At 40.2% G+C, this 26,251-nt stretch overlaps 2 protein-coding genes across 2 annotated transcripts in view; both read left to right on the top strand.

Moving 5' to 3' along the window:
* Positions 1-13,672, top strand: part of LOC121295967 (polycystic kidney disease protein 1-like 2) — a 38,461-nt gene extending 24,789 nt beyond the window's left edge. Inside the window, exons 22-40 of the mRNA XM_041221071.1 lie at positions 437-538; positions 664-842; positions 1,068-1,214; positions 2,840-3,039; positions 3,499-3,746; positions 4,023-4,239; positions 5,215-5,440; positions 6,945-7,179; positions 7,627-7,723; positions 8,204-8,344; positions 8,691-8,876; positions 9,076-9,403; positions 9,584-9,717; positions 10,156-10,283; positions 10,644-10,804; positions 11,223-11,433; positions 11,612-11,713; positions 12,058-12,189; positions 13,049-13,672. Coding sequence (XP_041077005.1) covers positions 437-538; positions 664-842; positions 1,068-1,214; positions 2,840-3,039; positions 3,499-3,746; positions 4,023-4,239; positions 5,215-5,440; positions 6,945-7,179; positions 7,627-7,723; positions 8,204-8,344; positions 8,691-8,876; positions 9,076-9,403; positions 9,584-9,717; positions 10,156-10,283; positions 10,644-10,804; positions 11,223-11,433; positions 11,612-11,713; positions 12,058-12,189; positions 13,049-13,159 — 3,285 coding nt within the window. The 3' untranslated portion in view covers positions 13,160-13,672. The remainder of the gene's footprint in view (positions 1-436; positions 539-663; positions 843-1,067; positions 1,215-2,839; positions 3,040-3,498; positions 3,747-4,022; positions 4,240-5,214; positions 5,441-6,944; positions 7,180-7,626; positions 7,724-8,203; positions 8,345-8,690; positions 8,877-9,075; positions 9,404-9,583; positions 9,718-10,155; positions 10,284-10,643; positions 10,805-11,222; positions 11,434-11,611; positions 11,714-12,057; positions 12,190-13,048) is intronic.
* A 1,739-nt stretch (positions 13,673-15,411) lies between these two features.
* The window catches only part of LOC121296690 (polycystic kidney disease protein 1-like 2), a 38,445-nt gene continuing 27,605 nt past the window's right edge, over positions 15,412-26,251 (top strand). The window contains exons 1-8 of the mRNA XM_041222464.1: positions 15,412-18,554; positions 20,355-20,513; positions 20,915-21,103; positions 22,212-22,470; positions 22,807-23,036; positions 23,527-23,931; positions 24,176-24,292; positions 25,419-25,477. Of these exons, the coding sequence (XP_041078398.1) occupies positions 18,212-18,554; positions 20,355-20,513; positions 20,915-21,103; positions 22,212-22,470; positions 22,807-23,036; positions 23,527-23,931; positions 24,176-24,292; positions 25,419-25,477 (1,761 nt within the window). The 5' untranslated portion in view covers positions 15,412-18,211. The remainder of the gene's footprint in view (positions 18,555-20,354; positions 20,514-20,914; positions 21,104-22,211; positions 22,471-22,806; positions 23,037-23,526; positions 23,932-24,175; positions 24,293-25,418; positions 25,478-26,251) is intronic.

Below are 26,251 nucleotides of genomic sequence, written 5' to 3'. Positions count from 1 at the left end.
CAGTCTGCATCTTGAGCTACCTCAAGTGAATCCTTAGAAATAGAGTTCTAATTATATTGTATCAATGTTAGTAATTGAATGTTAGTAATACATATTTGACTGTAAATATATTTGATTCATAGTCCCAGCATACACACAGATGAAATTATGGGACAGATTGCTCATTATGGGATTGTTCATGGAAACTAGTGAGCAAGGTATGTGAGTGGGGAGAAATGGACCATAAGTGTACTACCCCCCCCCCCCCCCCCCCCCCCCCCCCCCACCCAGTATTTAATCATCAGTCAGTCATATTTTATGGAGATTAGTGAAGAGGACCAGGAGAGAAGCACTTGAAATAGAACAAGAAAGATATATGTATGGCTAAATTCCCTGGTGGTCTAGAGGTCTTGATTCCCAGTCGTAATACTCTCCCTCTCCTCCTCTCTGTTCTCAGCTGAAGATCACAGTTCTGGAGGACAATGACCCGCTGGCCCAGTACCGCTACATGTTGACTGTCAGCACTGGCCAACGCCGTGGGGCTTCTACCTCCGCACAGGTCAGCACAGAGAGATGCGTGTGTAGGGAAAAAAATAGTGAAACAGAAGTGACTACAAGTTCGATGACAACATTAAAAACTTGAATTATGGTCTGATAATAAGATGTTATCTCACCACGTTGTAGGTGACGGTGACTCTGTATGGATCAGAGGGGGAGAGTGATCCCCACCACTTGACTGACCCTGAGAAGCCGGTCTTTGAGAGAGGGGAGTCGGACATGTTCCTGCTGACAACGCCCTTCTCACTGGGGGAGCTGCAGAGCCTGCGGCTGTGGCATGACAACACAGGGGACCACCCTGCCTGGTGAGAGAGGGAGGTGGGGCAATGGAGAGGAAAAATATCCTTGATGTCTTCATGGGAAATACTTTAGAATGGGTCCCCAATACTGTTATTTTTTACTTTTCTGTATCTGCAAAACACTTGTACTGTTATTTTAAACGCTTTATAAGGTCTGTCACTATCTAAGTGCCCCCTAGGATACATTTTATTTGGTTTGCCTTAATAATAGCATCTGTCTTGAACTTCTAGGTACGTAAGCAGAGTTTTGGTGCACGACCTGGAGACAGATCAGACGTCGCAATTCCTGTGTAACTCCTGGCTCGCTATTGACGTTGGTGAATGCGTTTTGGATAAAGTGTTCCCTGTCGCCACTGAGGCAGATCTGAAGCAGTTCAGGTATGAGATTGATGGGTTTTTCTCCACTGCTGGGTGGTCTAGCAAACTTCTGGTTCTGTATCCTGTACCAAACCATACGTCACACTTCACAGATTTCTCCATATATAAGGAAAAACACTTTTCTAGTTGTCATTAACATTATCCCCAGATCCTTATATTATCAGTAACTTATACTAAATAAAGGAGGGTGTCTGTCTGGCTGTACATCTGTCCATGTGTATGTCACACTTACATTTATTTAGTGAACCGTGTATCTAATTGTCACGAAACTTGGTATTAACATTACTGTTTATCTGCGCGCTCAGGTGGACATAGGTCCACAGATGTGTGGCATCCGTGGATAAATGAGGTGTCATTGCATGTGACTAGAATGCATGAATAAAACACAGAAACTAGTAATGTAAACCAAATTAGAGTTTACTGTAAATGTATGCAATACAATATATTACAAAGACAGAAGAATTTTTAAAATGAGTTTACTTTTCAAAGTGTGTTACACCTCCAACCCTGTTTCCCTAATAAAAAATATTATATACTACAGAAAAAGCTACAAGATGATAAAACATTTTATGATTGTAATAAGTTATTCAGCCCATCAGAGCTCACAATTTCCCTGTATACGTGGCAAGCAGCTAGGAATATCACAAGGCATTATTGCTAATGTATTCCGCGCATTAATATTAAATAATGGTAGCTAAGTGCTGTAGCTTTCTGATATTTCAAACAAAAAAATTCTAGAAAAAAAAACATTAAAACTAAATAAACAAACCTGTGATTTTTTTTTTAAACTTGTCTACATTCCAGCTTTTTTAAACAATTCACTGCTGCAAGTTGTTCTTTTGAAATTTGACAAAGACCATCATAGTCTTTTGTTTCAGTGAGGCTAAATATGTTTGCTGGGCTTCACTAATACCTCATTTCCATAGTCAAGCCAACTCGAGTGCACTCAAGTGCTCCTGGTTTAGCCTGAATTTTCCAAAAGACGAGCTAAGGTGCAACACCAGTTGGCTTAAAAAAAAATTGCATTTCCAGGGTTTTCTGAGTTTCTCAAGTTATTACATGAGAACTAATTTTACACAATCCCAGCTGTTCATACCGAGACATTAAGCACAGCTGTCTTGGCGTTGGCTCCACAGGTTAGACTGACGTTTGCATCTTTATATGTGTGTTCGTGTGTGTGTGTGTGTGTGGACCTCAGGCATTAAGTCTACATTGGCAATAATGTACTGTATTTCAGAGATAAAACTCGTCAGGGAGCTGCGGATAATTCAAGCTGCGGATGAACAGGGTGCGGATTAATGGGGTTCTACTGTATTTGGCGAAATTTATTACAAATATAAGGGGTGTCTGTCTGTTCATATCTGTCTGTATGTTGTCTTACAATGTTAAATGTATGTTGTATAATTACCTGCATAATCTTAAAAAGTGTGCAGCAGAATTAAGGGTTTTGCATTGAAGATTTTTTTTTTTTTTAACTTGTCATGGAATCCTGAGCGTACTGCCAAGAACTGTAAATAATTATATAAAAACATGAATTGCTTATACTCTTACATTATGTTTATAGTGGATTACCTAGCCTGGAAGAGTAATTCTAATACTTTATTTTGTATTTATAATTTTTGCAGCAATCTCTTCTTCATGAAGACAACGAAGGATTTCCGTGACGGACACCTCTGGTTCTCTGTGCTGAACCGCCCGGCAAGCAGCAACTTCACTTGTGTGCAGCGCGTGTCCTGCTGCTTCTCACTGCTGCTCTGCACCATGCTGACCAGCATCATATTCTATGGTGTTCCCACGGACCCTTCTGAACAGAAGATGGACCTCGGTACAACACACTATTTCTATATATGTTACTTATCGTAATAAAGCAATGTGGCCACCTGGACAGGGCCAAAAATTCTGGGGCTTAAGATAAAGATAAGAAATTAATTTAGTAAATCTGTTTTTTTGCTTTGCATGCCTGATTTCATGGCTGCTAGGGTTTAAGGCTTCCATGTGTATAGGAAGCCAATATAGAAAGCAGCAGCCCTCTAGTTCGCCCACTTCCCTCTGGATATAGGGAGGCATGCCTGTACAGCTCGCCTTTTCACCTGTTGGAGATCTTTTGGTTCACGCTTTGTATTTTATACTTCAGTTTGGAATATGCAGAAATTTCAAAGACAACACTATAGATGAAAAGCTGCTGCTTCAGACTCACTTTAGCTGCAATCAGCCTGTGAGATCTTATAGCCAATACAAGGGATTATTTTGTATAAAAGTCAAGTAACTACTGTCCCCTCTGCAGGTGGGTTCACGATCACCTGGCACCAGGTGTTGATCGGGTTTGAGAGCTCGATTCTCGTGTTTCCTGTCAACCTCCTCATCGTCACCATTTTCCGAAAAGTCCGCCCACGGGAAAAGAAGAAGGACCAGAAGAAAGAAGCAAAGCAACAGGACAAAACAGAGCATGGAAAGACTGTCAGAGTGTCTCCTTCCCAGCCACCTTCCCCACAGTGTCCCACCAGGGAGCTGACACCAGAGGCTGTCATAAAGGTGACCTCATCGCCACAGCAATGGTTCTTGTGAAAAAGGGCTGGTTTCACAGACCCTTTCTTACCGAACCTTAGGACAAGATTGATTTTTATAAAAAGAAGAAAAATACTTTTTATTTGGTTAATGGATTTTCAAAGCTTACAGGTGAATTACAGACTGGATTAATACTTTGACTTGAGAATTTATGGATGAAATATGTATTTTGATTCTGACTCTTCCTCACCTTGCTTCGTGTTGTTCATGGTTCCTCCTTAACCCTCTGCTGTGTATCTGCAGGCTATTAAGCGACTGGCTCAGTCGCTGTCAAAGACCATGAAGAGCCCTGTCCCGCTGCTTCACAAAGACTTTGGCAGGACAACGGATATCAACCAGCTGCTGTCTATGGTGGAGGAGATCATCCATCAGCAGAACCGTGCTGGCGAGGAGTTCTACAATGAGAGCCACAAGAAGGACAGCTCCCTGGTCCTCACACTTGGGGCTGTCGACTTGCAAGGTAGCCTCCAATACACCAGAAGACGCTGTCACCTTGTCTGACATACATATATATATATAATGTATATATATATATATATATATATATATATATATATATATGTGTATGTGTGTGTGTGTGTGTGTGTGTGTGTGTGTGTGTATATATATATATATATATATATATATATATATATATATATATATATATATATATATACACACACACACACACACACGCACATACACACACATATATATACACACACACACACACATACACACGAAACACACAAACATTAAATACACACATTGAGGCAGGTGTGGAACGGAGCACCCTGCTTTCCTGATATTTGATAGATAGTGGTATTGAACGAACTTGATAATATTACCATGTAGGAAATGTGGATGTATATGTACTGTATATTCAGTTTGGTTAAACTTTTAAACAGTTCATATGGATTCCAATTAATGTGTTATTCCTATGGTTTTCCACTTCAAGTATCACAGCTAGAAAAATAAACTACAAGACTTCAGTTATTTAGATGGTATGGTACGCCTTTGAAATCCTGTGATATTCTATTAATGCAGATGAATGTGCAGTTATAATTTTAAAGTGATAAAACTCTTTTCAATTTCAATTCAACAAGTGTGTAAATCATGAGAATTTGAAATTATGAAGTGAAATATTAAAATACAATGTGCTGACTTATAATTTGTTTTAATAGAAAAGGTTTTATACTGTAGTTCTAAACAACACAACTGAGCAAAAAAAATGGAAAAGGAATATATTTATTTTTGTGAAATTGAAATATTTGGGATTTGTTTGTTTTTGGACATTTATATAACAAAATTTCAGATAAAGATGCAGAGTAATTTAAAACAACTGGTACTTAAAATACAATTTATCCTAAGTGGTCTTGATAGCAATAAATTAATAATATTATAATTCTAATATATATATTAGAATGTGTTTGTTGGTGTGGTTCTCTCTCAGAGTCCAGCCCTGCTGAGAACCAAGTGAAAACCCCAGGGGAGGCTCAGCGCCGCAATGATTACAACCAGTACTTGTACAGACAACTGGAGCATGTGGAGAGGGAGCTGGAGCTGCTCGGACCCAAGAGGTTCTCCACACCCCAGAGCTACAGCCAGGCCGTGAGGCAGGTGCAAGGCATGAAGGGACTGCTCGAGAGACAGCTCTCCACTTCCTCAGCAACCGACCGGTAGGTACCCAGGGAGCAAGGGAATGGTTGTTTGAAACCCTGTTTCCAAGTACCATGTAGCAGGCAGCAGTCTTAATTTAAAATACATGCCTTAAAGGAGTGCCAACCATTTAAAAATACCTATTGTTAGCACTAGCAACTTGATTCCTGTTGGCAACTGTTTGTATTGAATGACTTTTGGTTCTTGCTTTTTATACTATAATTTGTGTTTGATTTTTATTTGTTTGTTTTTTTAAATACAGGAGCAGTACTCTCTCTCTCTCTCTCTCTCTCTCTCTCTCTCTCTCTCTCTCTCTCTCTCTCTCTCTCTCTCTCTATATATATATATATATATATATATATATATATATGTATATAATATAATATAATATATATATATATATTTATTGTGGGAATATATATCTATAAATTATTATATATATTATATATATATATATATATATATATATATATATATATATATACTATATATATATATATATATATATATATATATATACACACACACACACACACACACACACACACACAGAGGTTTCCAGAAGTATTCACCCCCCTGCGAAGTTTTCACATTTTGTTGGCACCTGAGCTTACTCCACAACGTTTTACATGTAGAATCTTCACAAACATTCACTCCACATTGATAAAGTTAAAAAATGCATATAGAATATAAATAGGTAAGATATACAGAGAAAAAGAGATTAATCTCAGTTACATAAGTATTCCACCCCTGTGCTACTGCAGTCCTATCAGCTCAGGTGCAAATTATTTGTTTGAAAGGTCAAAAAATTAGTGAAATGGTTTCAGCCTGTGTGTACTCAAAGTGGTTTAACTTGTAGATAATTTGTCTCTGGTATATAAAGACTTTCAACTTGCAACTCACATAGTGATCCAATAAAGCAACTATGAAGACCAAGGAGCTTTCGAAACAAGTCCGGAATAAAGTGGTAAAGAGGCACACAGCAGGAGAAGGGTACAAGAAAATTTAAAAGGCGCTGATTATCCCTCTCAGCACAGTGAAGTCCATCATTAAGATGTGGAAGATGTGTCATACCACCTAGATCAGGTCGCCCTCCCAAACTGAGCAGCAGGGCAAGCATGAAACTGGTTCGGAATGTCACTCTGAAGCCAACAATGACCTTGAGGGATCTGCAAAGTTCTGTGTCTGAGATGGGAGTCAGTGCATCATTTTCTTTGCAAGTTTTACTGACATTTAACCTCCTCCTCATATAACAATCTTCAGTTTAACCACTACAGCTTTGAATAAAAAAAGTTTGTTTGAAAAACTGTGCACACATTATTTGTAATTCAGCAAAATGTGACATTATTGGTAGGGGGTGAATACTTCTGCTAACCACTGTATTTATGACAAATATTTTACTGTCTTCATCAGTGCTGTAGTTTAATTATAATGAAATGGCTGCATTTCACTGGTCTGACATTTGATGAGTCTCTGTGAGGTCTCTTGAGTGTTGGTTGGTTAGTGTTTGTTCTGTACCCTCAGGCTCTCTCAGTGCCCCGGCCCCACAGACGCTGACGTGCAGAAGAAGGGTTGCCAGAAGGGGCTGCCCTGGTGGTTCGTCTTCCTTGGCTGGCTCCTGGTGCTGGCTTCAAGCAGTGTCTCGGCCTACTTCACTATGTTTTACGGGCTGCACTATGGCAAGCAGGGCTCAATTAACTGGTTGATCTCTATGTCTGTGTCCTTCTTCGAGAGCCTCTTCCTCACACAGCCGCTCAAGGTAATGGTTTCTAATGCAATATGAGAGGGTACAGAGAGCTCCTAACAGCTTCTAACTGTGCTATTTCTCAACCCAACATGTTATCAAGCTAACATTGCACAGGTTAGCTCAGGACTTACAGTAGGGGGCCCATGGTCAATAACGACTCAGAAAGATCACTACTAAACATCTTTCTGATTCGCTATTAACCACAAGTCTACTGCAGGTCCTTATTAGAGAATTGTGTCTGTGAAGATAGTTGTAGTATGTGTCCATTCAACATTGTTTACCTCTGCTCACACAGGCAGTATTAATGCAGCTAATCAAAAAAGACAATTAATTGCAAGTTATCATATTAAGTGGCCTCTCAATCCTTTTTCATGATGTTTCAATGAAGAACCCGGGTCAGACTCCCTCTGTGTAGCCACTCAAGGTTTGTGTAACCCCTTGCTCCCTCTCTCACCACAGGTTCTGGGGTTAGCTATGTTCTTTGCTCTGGTGCTGAAGCGAGTGGACCCAGAGGAGGAGAGTGAGGGGCACATTGACAGGATGCTGACAAGCTTAGGTACCAGAACAAAATAACCAACCCACTGTCATAGCCTCTCAATTTATCCAAGTGTTCTGAACCTACAGTCTAATGTTAAACCATCTGGAGTGGGTGGAAGTGATTCTGTCTATCACACCTCTTTATAACCTGCTTGCATCTTTATTGATCCGGATAACAATCAATATTATGTGTAGAATTCAGTGAGCCCTTTAAACAACATCTGTAGAGAGTAGGAACGGTTAGGCTTTAGAAGGCATGTGGAAATGTGGTTTTCAGCCTAGATTTGAAAATGACCTAACTTTTAGGTTATTTGAATATTTCAGTTTAATGCCTACTATGTTGTATTTGAAATCGTGGCATATTCTGAGAGCATAAAAAACAAGCAAAGCACCAAAGCATTTTCATACAATAAAGTGTGTGGGGGGAGGCAGTTATAATGGTATTAAAGCTAATAAGAGGTAATCACATAGATTGATGTCTTGACTGTGTTCGTCGCAGGAGATCCCGGTGCAGTGCTGAGCACTCGGAGAGACAGCAGCTGCAGTCTCTACCTTCCCCCCCCTCCCACCGACATCGAGAAGATGAAGAGCAACATGCTCAAGGAGCAGAAGGTGTTTGCACTGATCAGAGAGATTGTGGGTAAGAAATGCTGGCTGCTACGCAAGAGTGACCTCAAGTGGTTCTGATAGGGATTACATTAAACAGTTCTATTTTTTTTTTTTTATCATTCCATACACAGAAGAACACAAAATAACAGTTTTGTCCTGCACTCAAAATGTATTGAAAAAATAGTGCATGATTTAGTAATTTTGAGAATTGTTAGTTAAAATCAATGTTTTTTACTTTTGGGATCTATTTTGTATATATATAGATAAAAGAAAGTTGCCTTGAATGAAGGATTTTTGAATCTGAGTCAAGATTCAACAATGTGGGTTACCAATGGCCTCTTTCTGTCTCCCTCACACATTCATTCTCTCTCTTTCAGCCTATATCGGTTTCCTGTGGATGTTGCTACTGGTGGCCTATGGGCAGCGTGACCCCAACGGTTACTTCCTGACATCGCACATCAGGCAGAGCTTCACCAGCGGTCTGTCTGACTCCATGAAGCACGGAGACTTCTTTAACTGGGCCAAAAGCACCCTGCTGAGCAACCTGTATGGGCCTTACCCAGGTAATACCACCATGTCAAACCTGTACAGATTCTACCAGGTAATACCACCCTGCCCACTAAGAGGTCATACCCAGGAAACACCACCTTGCCAAAGCTAACTCATAGCAACCATATTCTCTTTACCTATGTCAGTCCTAAAAAAGTAACTACACTATGTTGTGTTAGTTGGTTTGTTATTAAGGGTGATTGCTGGTTGTAGGTTTCATCACAGACGGGAACTCCAAGCTGGTGGGCAGTGCCCGAATGCGTCAGGTCCGAGTCCAGAGAGACTCCTGTCCTGTGACCCGGTCGATGCGCAGCACAGTGCGGGACTGCCACGCTCCCTACTCGTGGGATCTGGAGGATATGGACTCGTATGGACCAGGGTGGAACATCTCAGCTCCCAGAAACACCTCCCAGTTCTCCAGCGTGTGGAAATACCAGAGCCAGGGCAGCCTGAGAGCGTACCCCCTCTGGGGCAATATCGCTCTCTATAGAGGAGGAGGCTACGTGGCAGTGCTGGGCACCGACATAGAGAATGCTACAAGGTGACCAGTCGACTGATGTAGTAATTTAAAAAAAGAAAATGAATTCTTAGGTACAACTAAAAGAAAGTAAGGTTCTCTTTTCCCCAGTCATTTCATGAAAATCATCTAAGCTGAGGTTTGAGAAAGCACATCCTACCCTTGTTGATATGTCAGTAATGGTCTGACTTGTTCTCTACACAGTGTTCTTCAGTACCTGATTGACAATACCTGGCTGGATGAATACACACGGGCAATCTTTGTGGAGTTCACTGTCTACAATGCCAACCTCAATCTGTTCTGCATCGTGAATGTCATGCTGGAGACCAGCGCTGTGGGTAAGGACTCGCTTCATCTGTCCTCAGGTCTGGACCTGGTAAGGTACTGTACCAGTTAACTGCACAGTCAGAGTCCGTCAAACATACTGTGAACTTCTTGGACTAGTTACAGGTGTTATCCAGTTAGCAACCACCAAAAGCTTTATGGAACACATGCCTGTGACTCATATAAGTAACACAAAATACTTTGCTCATGGAATGTTTAATGTGTAGATGGTTACATAATTACGATATTTACAGTGGAAGGCAAAATAGTTTACCTGTTTTAAAGCAGGTTTAGCACACACCTAATTGCAAAACATTTTAGTTGACACATTTTTTTCATGTGGTGCTACAAATGTCCACCCTGCAAGCCCTGGTCCCAAAACACTAAAGTAAAATATGGTCCTGTCCTGTCATTTCATCTTTATTCTACTTCCAATACATCTCTCTCCCCAGGAGCATTCCAGCCCCGCGCAGAACTGCACAACGTCCGCCTGTATCAGGGCACTGGCGGCCTGCAGTTTTTTGTCATGGGTTCTGAGATCATCTACTTTCTCTTCATCATCTACTACATGGTTCTACAGGTAGGGCTCCCTCGCCTGCCAGTCCTGTGGTACTGCACTGGGATACAATTTCCTTTACAGAGACCAGGCCCCAGGTCAGAGAATAAACTAATATAAAAAAATGTTAAATAAATAAAAACTAGCCAGCTTGAGTCCTGGTACCTTATACAAATTACAAATTATTTATTATTATAATGTGGCTGTTGATGTTTCATTTTAAAACCTGTTAAAAACAACAAAAAAGTTATGTAAGTGTATCATTGTAACAGCATAGTAAAGTATAGGAAACAAAGGAGAAATTGAAAATGTAACCTGTGCTGGGGTGATGCAGTAACAGTATAGAACGCCACAGCACTGCACTGACCCCCTGGCTCACCACAGGGCAAGCTGATGAAGGAGCAGAGGTGGGCGTATTTCAAAAGCAAGTGTAATCTGCTGGAGCTGGCCATCATTGTCCTGAGCTGGAGCGCACTGTGTATGTTCATCAAGAGAACCATACTGGGGAACCGCGACGTGGAGTACTACCAGAACCACCGAGACCAGTGAGTGGAACTCAGGGCTTCATATTTAATGAAGTAACAAAGTAAAAGAGCTCTTGATGAGCTGAACATACACAACATCTCCTCTAGACCATAGTGTATTACACATTTAATACAAAGTTGAATTAACTAACATCAAACACAATATTGTAAAATATGAATACACCATGGTAGTTGTGACACTATTAACAAAGCTTTGAGGTAGTCTGTTTTTAACATTCTTCAAATAGCTCATGAGTTTTATTTATTTGGCAGACACCTTTGTCCAAGGTTAAAGCTTTGTGAATGGGGTCCCATGTGGCAACTACCAAGTTTTAGTGCCTAATGCCTTTTCACCACTGGCTGTTTAGCCCCATCTCTGTCTGGGTGTATAAAGCAGCTCTCATTGGTTGATGTGATTCCCTGGCTGTGTTTTCGGCAGATTCGCCAGTTTCTATGAGACGGCCACTGCAGACTCAGCCCTGGGGTACATCATCGCCTTCCTGGTTCTTCTGGCCACGGTCAAGATGTGGCATCTCATGAGGTTGAACCCCAAACTGAACATGATCACTGCCACTTTGCGCCGAGCCTGGACAGACATCTCGGGGTTCATCAGTGTCATAGTCATCATGTTACTGTCCTACTCCATTGCTGTGAGTAACACCATTCCTGCCCTGCACACTGCAAAAAAGAATGAGAGGTAGGGAAAGGCCAGGTACTTTAACTTCAGCCTTTCCAGTGCCCAGGACAAATGCTCTGTCTCCTAGTGCCACAGCTGAGACACAGCAGCACGGTGCTCTGTTGTTTTGTAATTGTTTCTTTGTGTTCTAGACTAATCTGATGTTTGGCTGGAAGCTGTACTCCTACAGATCACTGCAGGAGGCGGCTCTGACCATGGTTAGCCTGCAGCTGGGATTCTTTAACTATCAGGAGGTGAGCTGACCAGGGTAGAGACTGGGACGGGATACTGCTGTGTGTGTGTCCTTCTGGGCCAATTGCTTTACTCTTAGAGGGCAATCGATAACAATTTAGTACTCATGAAAGTTGACGGACAACCGTCCCGGCTAGTCAGTTACAGTGCTTAAGCATCACAAGACCTTTCCTAACTATTTTTAATTTTGTGGTGGTTTGTGAGAGCTGTTGAGAGCACCAAGTTTAACACGACCTGGACTCCAAACCCAGGAGGTGAAAGGTTTTAAAGTTCTGGAGAATTAGACCCTGTACTCCTTGAAGTCTCTTTCTTGAGGACTCATGTGTGGTACCCCCACCTTCCACAGGTCCTGGACTACAACCCAGTCCTAGGAGCATTCATGATTGGCTCCTGCATCATCTTCATGACCTTCGTGGTTCTCAACCTCTTCATCTCCGTCATCCTGGTGGCCTTCAGTGAGGAGCAGCAGCAGCACCAGGTCAGACTCTCTAGGTCTCATAGCAACAGAACTATTCAAAAACAACACCGAGACAAAAAGATGTTTGAACACGTTACTGAATTAAAAACTGCACAAACAAAGCTAGACACAAACATTATTGCTAATTAAGTTAGTATTTTTAGAAACCAAATTAGATGGGATTATTTTTTGGGCCTCCAAATCCCCAGGAACATTAGGGCTGCCCTCACCCATTTCCTCGGGCTGTCAAACCTGGGTCCAAGGGGCAAGAAGGTGGGGGAGGCGGGAGGGGGCTGCAACCTCCAAGAACAGGAAATTGCAGCATGTAAGGTTGCAGCTTGCTGGTAAGTTTCATAAGAATTACAAAATAAAAATAAACTAGAAATTTGTGCGTTGTGTTTTGGAGTCAAACCAGCCTAAACAAAAAGCCTTGATTCAAGAGGAATAACCCAGATAAAAATTTAATTAATACTAATAATCATTTTATTGATTTGACAGTCTAAATCACTTTTCACATTATTAGAACAATTATAAACCAATATTAAATCATAAAAAGCTGATATACTAAGTTGAATAATTTATTACACTTTTAAGGTATTACATGAAAAGAAAAACACAATGTTAAATGTGAATAATTTGATTAAAATTTAAGAACAAAACTCGCTGTGTTTTGTTAAAGCTGTTCAGCCACAAAGCAGTGCAGATTATTGGTGAGACATTTAATTTAGCATCCATAATTTATGTATAAAGAAAATCTTAGACTTGTAGTTTGTTAATGTCATTCAGAGTCCTGAGACACCACACCTTCTTAGCAAAATTGGAAGTGTAGCTGATACAGGATATAATCAGGGCCAGGCTTGTAATTGATTTCACTCTGCAGCCTTCAGAAGAGGAGGAGATTGTCGACATGATGATAGAAAAGCTCTGCAGTCTCTTCGGGATCAAACTGAAGAAACAGGAGAGCAGCACAGAGGACTCCCCTAAAAACTAGACCTCAGCGAGACACTTCATACTGCAGAAATATCACCTACCCTTTAGTTACATTGCACTGTAGCTACCATTTTCCAGTTGTACCTACAACGTAGAGTTCTGTGCTGGGAAGAAATTGTAGAAATACCTTTATTGTGATGGGATGTTTCTGCATGTGCCCCCTCACAATATTTAGTGCTTAGCTCACTTCTATTGACAACTTGCTTTGTTTTGTTTTTAAGATGAAAGTCACACTTTCTGTAACTGCTTTGTTTCGGCAGCTGCAAGAAGCAAGTCGTTTGTTTCCTGTTGTTAATGCACCTTTTATGGCCTGGAGGTGTCGATGCCATTAAAGCATCTGAATGTAGTCTTTGCAGATGAATAACATCTGTAGTCCCACAAACTAATGGCAGATTTTCATTTGTACAGTAGCAGCTTACTGTTTTGAAAACTGAAATTATTGTGACCTACGTGAGTTGTGCTATTTTTATAGTTATACTGTTGTGAATTGTGCTATATAAGTTATTTTTATTGTAATTATTATTATTATTATTATTATTATTATTATTATTTTTTTTTTTTTTTTTTTTTAAGCTTTTTACTGATACGGAATACCTTCATCTTATTGTGATTTTGGCTTTGGCTTTGTCTTATTTAATACACATTGTAGTATTAGTTCAAATTAATTAAGGCATAAATTATGCAGGTTTTCTTTTTTATAGGGCACAACACATATTGTTGAAATATAGAAATAAAAATTGTGGTTATAAATGACATTAATAAGACAAAACTAGGCTCATGGTTTTTCCACACTGCTTATCACAAAGAGAAGCAACTTAATGTCATGGTCATCTAACCAATGCAAAAACAACAGGAAATAAAATAATACAGAATATTTGAATAGAAAACAAAGGAAGAATTTCAAACATCTAAAAAAAAAAAAAAAAGTTGGCACCACTGTGCAAAAGAAAACAAAACAATCCTATCATCTTTATCAATTGCATGTCCCATATTGCCTTCTTGTGTTTTAACCAATTGTACTAGCACATGTGAATCTTTACTGTAGCAACATGCTGTTAAACTGTACCTGTGAACCTGTATGAATTGAAGTCATGTGTAATCTAATCTTCACAGCTGTACCACCAAACTAATGATTGTCTGTAAATCTCTTATAAATCTTTAAATATACTTCATGGAAGCATCATATACATTCTGTTTTGTTTTAGAGCTTGAAAATGTCTTCATAACTACACCGAGATGATATTTATAACCTACTTTTTAAAATTTGTAGCAAGAGCATGCTTATTTTGAACAAAGAGAAGCAGTGGGAGAAGATTGTATCACTACAGTTTAAACTACTAAAATGTTTTTATTTTGAGATTCCATTTTGGTTACCAAACAGTAATTCCCCGGCAGTACACACTAATGTGTACATCACAGGGTATATAATACAAGAACAGACAGTCCCAAATAAACGATATCTGCCCCACAATAATACAAACACAGTCACCAGTCTTGGATGCGTGTAGTAGTGCTCATGGTGGGTGATACAAGTTTAGATTTATGACAATGGTGCAGTGTTGTCCGGTTTAGTGCTGGCCCTTGGCGACAGCTCACAGACTGTTAGCTGTATAGGAACGTACAAGACAAGACAATTACAAACAAACAAAACACCACACTCATGATTTCAGTTTCTGTTTTAATTTCACTGTCCTCGGTTCTACTCACAATAAACCAATGCAAAGGAACAGATTATGATTCTCCGTCCCCTTTTATGCTGTCTCACATGACCCCTTGGTAAACAAGTGCAACCGCCTCTCCAATCTGCGGCTGCCGCTTCGTTTTCCTTTTGGGTCAATGCGTTATTGCAATGGAGTCTCGCCCCCATCCTGGCTGGCCGACTTGAAACCTGGGAAAGAACTGTCAGGCCAGCCCGTCCAAGGAACTTTGTTCTCGCTGCTTAGCACACAGGTCGGGAGGGCGATTTACAACCAAGAATCATTGTATCTATTTTTAGGGAATGTAAACAAACTGAACATACTGGTTCGAGGTCTATTTTCTGTTATAGTAGAGTACACAGGAGGTTAAACGATTAAAACTAGCAAGCAGGCGCCAAAGGGATTATACTTTAGTGTAAAGTTTAACAAGATTGTGGAGCGATACAGCTTTAACAGCATAGGGCACTGTGGCAAAGTGGTTTGCATTGTGTAAGTGCAGGAGTGATGCAGTGATCAATGACAGAACGATAATCCAGGTGCAATGGTATTTTATTTTTATTATCCAAAGTCATTTGACAACTGTAAATAATAATGAATGGTAGTACACAAGGCTGTGTATTACACTGTTTAATCCAGGGGTTCAGTCCCGAGACAATAAACACGCAAAAGGGATATCATGCACCTCATGACCTCGAGTCGACAAGACGGGGGAACCATCAATTGTGTTACAGGCATTCCTGTGCCAGTGGCAAGGTTTACCCTGTATAACAATTGCCCTTTCATAATGAAGTGTCGAAATACTAGCACCCCAGCGCTATCAACATCCTTACCTTCAAAAGACCAGGCCTGTTCCCGAGCGTGCACTAGTGTGGGGTCGTTGCTTTGGCCCTCACACTAGGTCCGTGCTCGAGGCCCACTGGTCCGGTATATTGCAGAGCTGGAGAAACCTCTGCCCTGGATGGCCCAGTATCCTCGCCCTCTTGGTCACACTGCGTACCAGCTCCCTTTGATTGGCGTTTGTTACCATCCACCAGTCGCCTTGTCTCATTAATGCTCCCTTCCATTTTCCAATTCGGCTCTCTTTGTTAGTTTTTCTTGGACGAAAAAGGGGGGGAAACCTTTCAGCTCGAACGGGGAAAAACATCACCAATCATTTCCTTGTCTTTCTTTTCTGCTACGTTTATGTGTGCGGTTGAGACTGCCATTAATTTCACCAGTTCTTTATAGTTTGGCCAGTCTCGGCCCAGAATTACTGGGTGTGGTAGCCTTTCCGCCACCCCAACTACTAGGTGATGTTTTATCGGCCCTAACGATAAATATACTTTTACAGTGGGGTATGTCACTGTGTCTCCATTGATACAGGAGATAGCCATCTAAACCTTGTTGCTGCCACAACACACCGCCCAAGAAAGCTGCCTTAATTAAGGTCTGCCCATATCCTGTGTGCACTAATGCATGGGTTTTCACATTTCCTGAAACCATATTAACAATACAAGGCCCCTTCCAACCATTTTGTCCTTGCTTACCTGCTTCTGATGCCCAATTGCACATTGCTACGTCACACTCCATCACAGATGGGCATGACCTGGCCTGGTGTCCTGGCTGGTGGCATCTAAAACAAGCAGGGGGGGAGGAGGGAGCAGAGGTTAAATATCTGTCCCGTTGCTGGGGCATGTATTTGAGAGGAATAAACTTTTTGTTCATATGGAAAATTTCTGGGATCTTTTATTTCAGCTCATGAAACATGGGACCAACACTTTACCTGTTGCGTTTGTATTTTTGTTCAGTGTAAAATCGGACAGCCTGTTCTCATGTATACCCAATAAAGGATTTCATTCTTCAGCTTGACAAAAATAATGCATAACTGAAAGGGTTAAGTGATCACACCATATCACTCCAGTCATTATTCATTACATTTGTTACAAGTTAACAACTGCATTTATTGTAAGCTGCTCAGTTTATCTCTGGCCACTCTGTGATGTTAGTCTGTTGGCAGTCCCATTATTCTATTAAAAAACTGCTTTTGTTGCCAGAGACTTTAATTGTACCACTATTAGTTTTTATATAGCTCATTTATAAATGAGGTTATAATCAAGGTATTAGTGTTATTTACTACGGCAATGATGTATTTGGAACATAACCGATGGAATATGTGTGGTCTATTAAACTAAAAGTTGCTGTTGTTTTCTTCTACCTAATTGTTTCCTATGCTGTATGTCAGTTTATGTCCAGTGATCGAACTGCAATCAGATCATGTGACCTAAATCTTAGTAGCTGATTAGGGTCACTGCATACAATATTTAGAACGTTTAGGACCTTATCTAAACATGCCAGTATGTCAAAGATTGTCTTTAGTTATACAAATGTAGTAATTGTGTTGTCATCTTGTATGCTTAATGGAACAGGTGATCCTCTAGAGAGCTTTCTTGCTAATTGGTCATGCCTTGTTTATGTATTTTAACAATTATAATCCTATGCAATTGAGATGTAACTAGGGCTTCTTACGTGATTTTTAATCAAAAGCATAGCAGCAATTCAATAAAGCTGGGTGAGGAAATCCTTAACCCATGTCTGATATTAATGTAGTTACCCAAAATCTCTGGTTTGTTGGAACTGACATTTACTGGTTTCTTCTTGTATTGACAATTGCCTTAACTTTATGTTATATCATTATCACACAGGTGTACTGTGTTAAACTGAACCCTAGCAGAACCTTTTGCAAACCACAGGATTTCAGTCAATAACCAAAATATTCAGAGCAATCTGTAGAGACCAGGATTTGATCCTCAGTCACTACCTTTAATAAATTAGGACACTGACATATCCCATCAATTCCAAACAAGTTTAATTTCCTCTCCTCTAAGCAGCATTGATTGCTCTATAATTCAAATGCTCTGGAAGCTTATTTATAGACTTAAAAGCCAACCTTTTGTTAAATGATTACATTTGATTGTAAATGTTCTTTATTTTGTACATGCACAGAAAAGGAAAGCATTATCTCAGCACAACAGCATAGCGTGACTGGAAGATAACACACTGGGATCAAGCTTATCTTTCCACCACAAGTGGCAAAGTGATACTCTAATGGCAGTCAGTTGTTAGGCTGAAAAGGCTGAAGAATATTTACCCAGCAGCCCTAATTGGCTCTTCTTAATGGAACTGGTCCATCATCATTGAGCCTCAGAATGTTTGTTGCTAGTTATAATGCACCCATTTGTAGCACACAATGCTGTGCAAGCCATGACACCCATTGTGTGCGGTGCAGGTAATTTAATAAGTGTGGAGGAGATGCAGTGACATCACTCTTTTCTAGTTAAAATACAGTGTCTGGTGGAGTGGGGTTTAGTTCTGGTGCTATGTCAGTCTGGTTTGGGACGACAATGAGTCCCGCTTTGCACCAGTTGCTATCTGCTCTACTGGCCCTGATCTTCCAGGATTGGGGACAGGGTAGCAGTGCTGCCCCTCTCTGCTCAGAATACCAGGAAGGTTTTGAGAAATCTTGTTATGAGTTTGTAGATTTTCAACGTAGTTTTCACAGTGCCCAGGGCTGGTGTGAGAGGGGAGGGGGGCACCTGGTCTTCATCCTGAATGATGAGACCCAGCAGTTCCTGCAGAAGCATCTGCAGCCGGATAGGGACTGGTGGATTGGACTTGCACCAGCCGCTGAGAACCTGACCCGGGAGTCTGCTGCTGCAGAAGGTAGGAGCTCTGAGTTTGGGCAGGGAATTTTTATACACTGCAAAACCATTTGTACTGATACAGAAGGAAGAGTGATCTATTTCACTTATTTTCCATTTCTTGAGTTTGATTTTGTATGTAATATGAGCCCTGTACCTGTAAGTTAAAGTAGACTAAGATAATTGTTTGCTCTATTATTTTCTTTATTCACCAGATAGGAATTGAAGGAGTGTCACACAAATGTACAGTTACCATGGTAGATACACCACTTATTTTATTTTGGTACAATCTTTGGAATGTTTTTTTTTTTTTTTTTTTTTGGATTTACCAATTATTTTTCTAGACATATACAGTGCAATAAAAGTGTGATAAAATTAAATTCATATTTAGGACATATTGACTGTATATTGTACATGTGCTGTTTAAATACTCTTCATTAATTCACTGCTCTCAGTATACAGGATTAGTTTCATCACACTGCAAAATAGCACTAAGGTGCATATGTATTTGCACAATGACACTTGCTATGGTTTTACCATGGTATACGTGAGTGAATATAGTCCAGTACACTTTGTTAGTAGTATCTTCCTTACATAATGTATTACTGGTATAATCCTGTACACATGTACTGAAACAAATGTGAGGCACAAAAGAACAAAACCAGCCTTGACAGAGTGTGTAAATAAACCTGCTGTTTAAACTCTATTAAACTATGAAATAAGTGGCATTCTACTCGTTGAAAGCGTACTGAAGTTCAAGCTGTGTTTTTCTGCATGTCATTGCCTTAGTGAACTGTCCTGATGGCAGACTGCCACTGTAGAGCGCGTCTCTTATGACAGCTGTCAGGTAACTGTGATTTGATCAAGTGCATTACAACCGAGGGCCAATCTGGAGTCTGAGATAGGAGCAATCTTTACAAGCAGAACCAGCTTTGCCTTTCTCTGGAAACCTGTTGCTCATTGTGATTTACTGGACTGATATTCTTTAGTGTTTGAAAAGATTTTATGCAATCAAAATGTAAATCAATTTAAGCAGCTGCCTTGTCCTCTTTCCTTGGCTGTATGACCAAACCACATTAAAAAAACAGAAACTTTTGCTTTATTAAGCTTGTTTTGTTTAACCTGTTCTTATTGAATAAATAAGGTTAAGTATCCATTAAACCTTTGTTTACCTTTTCTAAAGATGGTTTGTAGTTTAACCTTGCACATACTCTTGTTAAAAGAATAGTGCCTCATTTGGTTTTACCCCTATTTTATTTAGCAATTACTAAAAAATAATTTTAATCATAAAGTAAAATTAATCTTTCAAAACTTTACAGGATTTTTTTTTTAACTTTATAAGGGATTATTAGTATTAGTATTGCAATAATTTGGAACAGATCTAGTGTTGAATAATGTTTTCGTATTGAAAGCTGAATGCAGCCTCATTCATGGAATATGTAGTTTTCCGTTAACTTAACAAACATGTTTCTGTAGAATTATAATGTCTACTTATTTCTATAGTTTTCTATAGTCTAGGTTTCTATGGTCAACATATTTCTTACATTTCTACATTTTCAGCATTTCTAGATTCCTGTAAACATATATAGATTTAGATTTTTTATATAGGAATTGGATTTCTACATATTACTTTGCATTTCTTCAGTTTTCTATATACAATATTGTTGTAATAACAAAGTAACAATAAAGTTCAATTATATGGGTACTTATCATGGCTGTGCACAAAATAATTGATTTTAGCATGGGATTATGATGTGAGTATAGTGTGTGAGTGAGTGTGAAATTTCGAGTGGGGTGTGTATTGAACCCTTAACATTCACAGGACGCTTGTCCTGGCTCGATGGCTCTGATATGAGTTATGCGAATTGGAAGACGGACGCCCCAGCAGCTGCGCAGTGCGGGTACATCCTGAAGGATTCTGGGTACCAATGGGAAGCTACCAGCAACTGCAGCCAGGAGCTGTACTTCATCTGTGAGTTTGGTGAGTTACACGGGAGTGTGGGAAGAGTGATGCCACTAATGCCATGCTTCCTTAAAACAGGCACAACATCAATCTCTTCTCTTATTATGAATATAAAACTGGTTCCTCAATCCAATCTGAAACTGGCTGTACATGAAAGTCAAAAAATGCACCAAAAACCCTTTACATTTTATTGGATCCTCTTAGCATGAAAACTTAAAATATTTTAATGCTGGGATTTGTTAATTCACGCATTAGGACCCACTTTCAAATTAGATTATATTTGTTTATTTTTTAGTACCAGGAAATGTACTGGCTTTACTTGGTTGCATGTGTCTGATTCTGGATTTACTGGACTGGGACTCATTGTATCACTGCATTTACTGTTTTTGCAACTTTGATGTCACTGTGTTTACCCCCAGAGTTAGGCCGATCTCTCTCCTGTATGGAATACAATGCTACACTGCAGTGTGGCTCAGGTCGGGTGATCCAAATAGATGACAGCTTCTACGGCAGAAAGACACTTCACTACTGCCAGCAACCCATCTCTCCCCCCTCCCCTGGACCAGAGGAGGAGTGTAGCTGGGTGGACGTGGCCGATCTTGTGGCAGGTACGGCAAATGGACACAAGCTTTTTCCTACTGAGCATAGGTGTAATTTAAACAGGGGACATGCCCCCCTTACTTTTTCATTATTTCTGATAGAATAATGTTTATGTATGCATGCATCAGCTACAGAAACTGTCCCCCCCAATTTTGAAACCAAAGTTACACCACAGCTACTGAGGTGCCTTTATTAGCAATGCAGAATGACAGTGTTGGACAATTGTTCTTCATTCTACCTCAAAACATGTTTCTGCAATGGTGACTGCCATACTTGGTACTAAATTCAATATGGCATCATTCTTGGCAGTCACCATTGCATAAACATATATTGGAACAATGGTCTCAAACAGTCATTCTGCATTGCTAATACATTGATAATATTTGGGGTACCATTGCACCTATGGAATGTTGTTTTGTTTTTTAAATCAAACTATGTTGCATTTATTTAAAGAGGAGTTGATCTGTTCAGGAGTGCTAAGATGTTCAGTAAATAAGTGGTCTGAGCATGATGAAATTAGTCATTCTGTTTGAAGGCTGATTACACCATAATTTTGATCGCCAGTGTATGCTTACCTATAAAAACAAATTCCATTCAATATTTTACAGGATCCTCTTTCCTAAAGTGGTAATTTGTAGATAATCCCTTGATGTACTTTTGCTGCCATTGCCAACAATACAGTACATGCTGAACAAGGTTCAAATAAAGATAATGCATACAAAATACAAACAGCACACACAATGAAAAGCAGTTTAAAAGCTTCTGAAAATTGATACTGAGCCATGAACAGTAGGGACTAGAAATGAAAGACCAATTACTGTACAAATACAAATATAAAAACAAAAGTGCTTTTATTGTACTAAAAAACTTAACCTTAACCTCAACCTTAACCAACTACAATAACCAAACCAAAATGACAGGACAAATTCAAATATCAACAAATAATTCTGTTGCTCTCATCACAAAAAACAAATATATAAATTACTCGGGATGTCCAAATAAACAGAATACAGTATAATGACTTCATTCACAATGTTTACCTCATCAATTCTGAGAGCACTTTGCCTAGTCCAGCACTCAGAGCTGCTTGTTCCATAATTTTCTTTGTGTTCACAGGGCACTGCCACGGACTGCAGGTGTGCCAAGCTGTCGCTGATGTTGCCTCTTTCGGAGAGCCTTGTCCTGGGCTGGGGAGTTACCTGTCTGTAGAGTATCACTGCAAAGAGGGTCTGCAGTTGCTGGTGGGGGACCTGGTGCCTGTCTTTGAGAATGTCACCATCACCCTCAGGTGGCTCCTCTTCCCTTTCACTGGAAACCTCACCTGCAGCCTGAGTGCTGGGGATGGCCGCATCATCGACCCCTACAGCCCAACACAGTGAGTAACCAACCAACTGCTTCCCATGCAACACCCTGCAGTAACACTGACCCCAAACACACACACTCCATCTAGAGACTAACACAGTGAGTAATACCCAACCTTACTCACTCTACAGCCCTGGGTGCAATAACCTAACAATATTTATATCATTTACATTTTCCTTTAAATTTTCTTTAGGATTCTCTCTATTTGTGTTACTGCAATATGGTTCCTCTCCTCATAGTCTTTTCAGAAGTAATTTGTGCTGGAAGTTCAGTAGTGTGGCAAATAATTATCTAAACGGAAACTTGTGTCAGGTACATGGTAGTGTTGGAGTTTTTGTCTCTGGTGCAGGTCAAACAGCAGCGTGGTTCACAAGTACACTCGTGTCGGCGTTTTCACTGTCAGCGTGGAGTGCACCACCAGTGAGTGGCATGTGGCCGCACAGAAAACCATCTCAGTCCAGGAGCCAGTCAGTGAGTTTGGTACCATCAGGTGCTACAGCAAGAACCAATGGAGAGACAGGCTTAATTGCAGTGTGCTATATGGGAGCACAGTGCAGATTCAGGTGGAGCTGGAAGCAGGTAATTCAGTCTGCACTGTTGAATGGTCAAATATACATTTTAAATCCAAAATATGTACATTTATATTTCAACTGTATTCCATATCAAGTGTCCTTGAGCAGCGAGCTTGGGACTGTATAAGCCGTTTACAACTTATGCCTGTTTTTTTTTTAAAAGGGCACTTTTAATATAAGAAATGTATAATCCATTTTAAAAAATATATTTATATATATTTCCATATGGCCGTCATAAAAACAGGTCAGACTTCGTGGGTTCTTTCTCTCACAGCAGGGGAACCCCACTACACACCAATGCTCCTGCTCAGCGCAGCTTATAGAACAAGGTTGAAAAGAAGCTAAACCTTTTAGTCTTTAGTCTAAACCTGCATTGCCATTGTACTGCCATAAGATGTAATTGCAGATCTGTAATCTCCTCTGTGCCAGCTAGTGTTGCTTTAGTTACTCTGTGTTTCTCCTCCGGTGTTGAACTCAGATCTTGCTGTCTCTCACAGGCACTAACGTGACCTACACTGTGCTGTCCGGCAATACTCTACTGGCTAAATCAACTGCACTGAGAGGAATCATGCCTCACAATCTCACCATAGACACAATCACTCAGCAACAGATGGGCCCAGGCAGCCACCCACTGACCATTCTAGCCTCCAACAATGTGACAGCCCCCAATGTTACCGTGGAACTGGAGGTCCTTTTTGTGGAGCCGGTTCAGGATCTGCAGGTCACACTGACCTCCAGGGATGAAATAGTCTTGGGAAATGACCTCCAAGTCTCTGTGTCCATATCCCACGGTGCTCCAGTGGAGTTGGTGTTCCAGTTTGTTGGCCTCAGCAATTACACTAGGAAAAGAGAGTTGAAAGACAGCCAAACCAAAGTGTTCAGTTTTAGAACAACTTTTGAAGGTAATTGTCAGTTCTGGTCTGGAAACATAAGGTGGATATCAATTCAGCACAACCCATGCCATCTTGTGCCTTTTTGCTTAAGTAACAAATCTTTTATAAAATTGTAGAATCTAAAATGGAAAGAAATATAGTGGAATAAATACAGTGAAACCTGTAACAGTATTTTTCTTACTAAGTGTGTTATAGTATTTCAAGGCACATGTTTTTGACAATAAACATACCTTGTTCTGTTTTACCTCCTCAGGTACCTTTCATGTAACTGTCTCTGCTTCAAATGGCTTTTCCGAGATGAGTTTGGAGATTGGAAGCCAAACAGTCATCCCAAATCCAAGCAGCACCTCCAACGTAACTGAAGAGCCAGGTAGTGATACTGAGAGTGGTAAATACTGTGCATCTGATTGGGTTATGGAGCAGTGAGCAGGAAACTGAGGTTGAGCTTAGGTTTATGGTTGGTGTTGGGGAAACCTAGTCAGAGCCAGGCACTGTTGCTGAGAACATACTTACACTAACTACTGCAAACTACAGCAATCAAATAGGGTTACAACAAAACATACATACTGTTGATTCCTCCTACATTGTACTTACTGTTTAAGTATTTTTTTTTCGACCTAATCATGATTGATGGGGATTCTATCTGAACATATTGCAGCATCTGCTGTTTGTGTCCAAATAACAGCTCCAGGAATGCCAGTGCTGTTCACAGTACCTTGGTAGCGTGCTTTATTTGTATACAAACTGCGGATGTCATGCTCGCAAAATGTATTCCGCTATATTCTTTACTGCCATGCAAACAGAACGCTATATTGAAAAAACAATATCCTTGTAAACCTAATGTACCTATGTAGGTAACCGCAAATAATATATTCCTATAATATACTTGTTCCTAAGTCATAGAGGGTCATGACTTATATATTATAGAAGTAGATTTTTTATGGCAAGAACTCGAAAACAGTGGGATCAATAGGTTCAGACCAGAAGAATTGTAGAAAGTGAAAATACAGGGAGAAATAAATACTTGCTGATATTAACCTTACAAAGATGTTGTTGTGTCCAATGGAGAAATGAGAAACAAAATAAAACAGCACAATGCAAAATATCTTTGTTTTACCATCATTAAAAGATAATTTCCCTCGCACAGTATGGTTTTGTCTACAATATCGCACGCAGTGGTCCACGCATAGCGAGTCTGCCCAGTAACCCGTCCCTCTGCATTCTAGCAGTATGTACAGTGTTGGGTCCAAACCAAATCCATTTTGAAATGAATAGTGTGGTATCTTCTACAATCCAGAACCTGTCTGTACTGGACATCATTTGTAAGTCTGTCTAAAATCAATCTAAATCTGACTGTGCAGTCCAAGTCCCAAGTTTCTACCGAGTTTGTCATTGTATACAGTTTTCTTGTCTCATAACAATGCTGAATTAGGCAGGTTGTAATTATTTGATAGGATGTTTTTTGTGCTACTTATAAAAATGTGTTTTTTGCTCAGAGGAAGAAGAGGCAGAGGTGAAGCAGAGTGTCGGACCTTCCTCTGGCAGTATTTCAAAGGTAACAGTTTACAGTAAAACGATTTTTATAATTTAGTGGTTTGGGGTTCTGATGCTCCTATTTTGAGTTACTTAATTTTCTCTCTAAATCTGCCTTTACTTGTCTTTGAGCTTGCTTTGAGCTTGTCTGGAGTATCCTGATTGACCGAACAGAGTTCCACTTTCCATTTATATCATGTGACCTGTGATTTTTCAACTCTGCTAGTCCCACCTACTCTACATACTGTATATATAGACACACAGAGAGCAGGCAGGGAGTTGAAAGGTTACATTGTCACATGATTTGAACGGAATGATGAAGGCTGTACTGAAGATACTTAAGACAAATTCACAGAACCAGATAAAGGCAGCTTTACAGGAACGTTGTAAAAACTCAATGTTGGAGAAACAGAACCCAGAACCGTGTAACTGCAAGCTCCATAAAATAGTGCTTTCAGTACCGGGGTTGTGGTGCGGTGCTCTGGGTCCTCATGCAATTGGATAGCTGCAGCTTCCATTTCAATCCTCTGCAACGAAACAAAAACAAAACACAGAGCGCTCCGGCTCATCAGCAACGTAAGGTCAATGCTTACACAGCTGCACCCCTTTTGTGCTGCCAAACTCCACCCCATAATCAGGCCAGTGCCACACCTTATCCAATCGCTGTGCGGCCCCCAGCTACTCGCAGTGGATTTGTTTAGCAGCACTGCAGCCACGTACCCTCCCCAAGATGTCCGATTTCCGGTTTCGCCATCTCGGAGACGCCGCAACACTAACTTTACTAAACATCCTTCCT

The sequence above is a fragment of the Polyodon spathula genome, chromosome 21 (genome assembly GCF_017654505.1).
Source record: "Polyodon spathula isolate WHYD16114869_AA chromosome 21, ASM1765450v1, whole genome shotgun sequence".
NCBI lineage: Eukaryota > Metazoa > Chordata > Actinopteri > Acipenseriformes > Polyodontidae > Polyodon > Polyodon spathula.
This window is presented reverse-complemented; position numbering and strand designations above follow the sequence as displayed.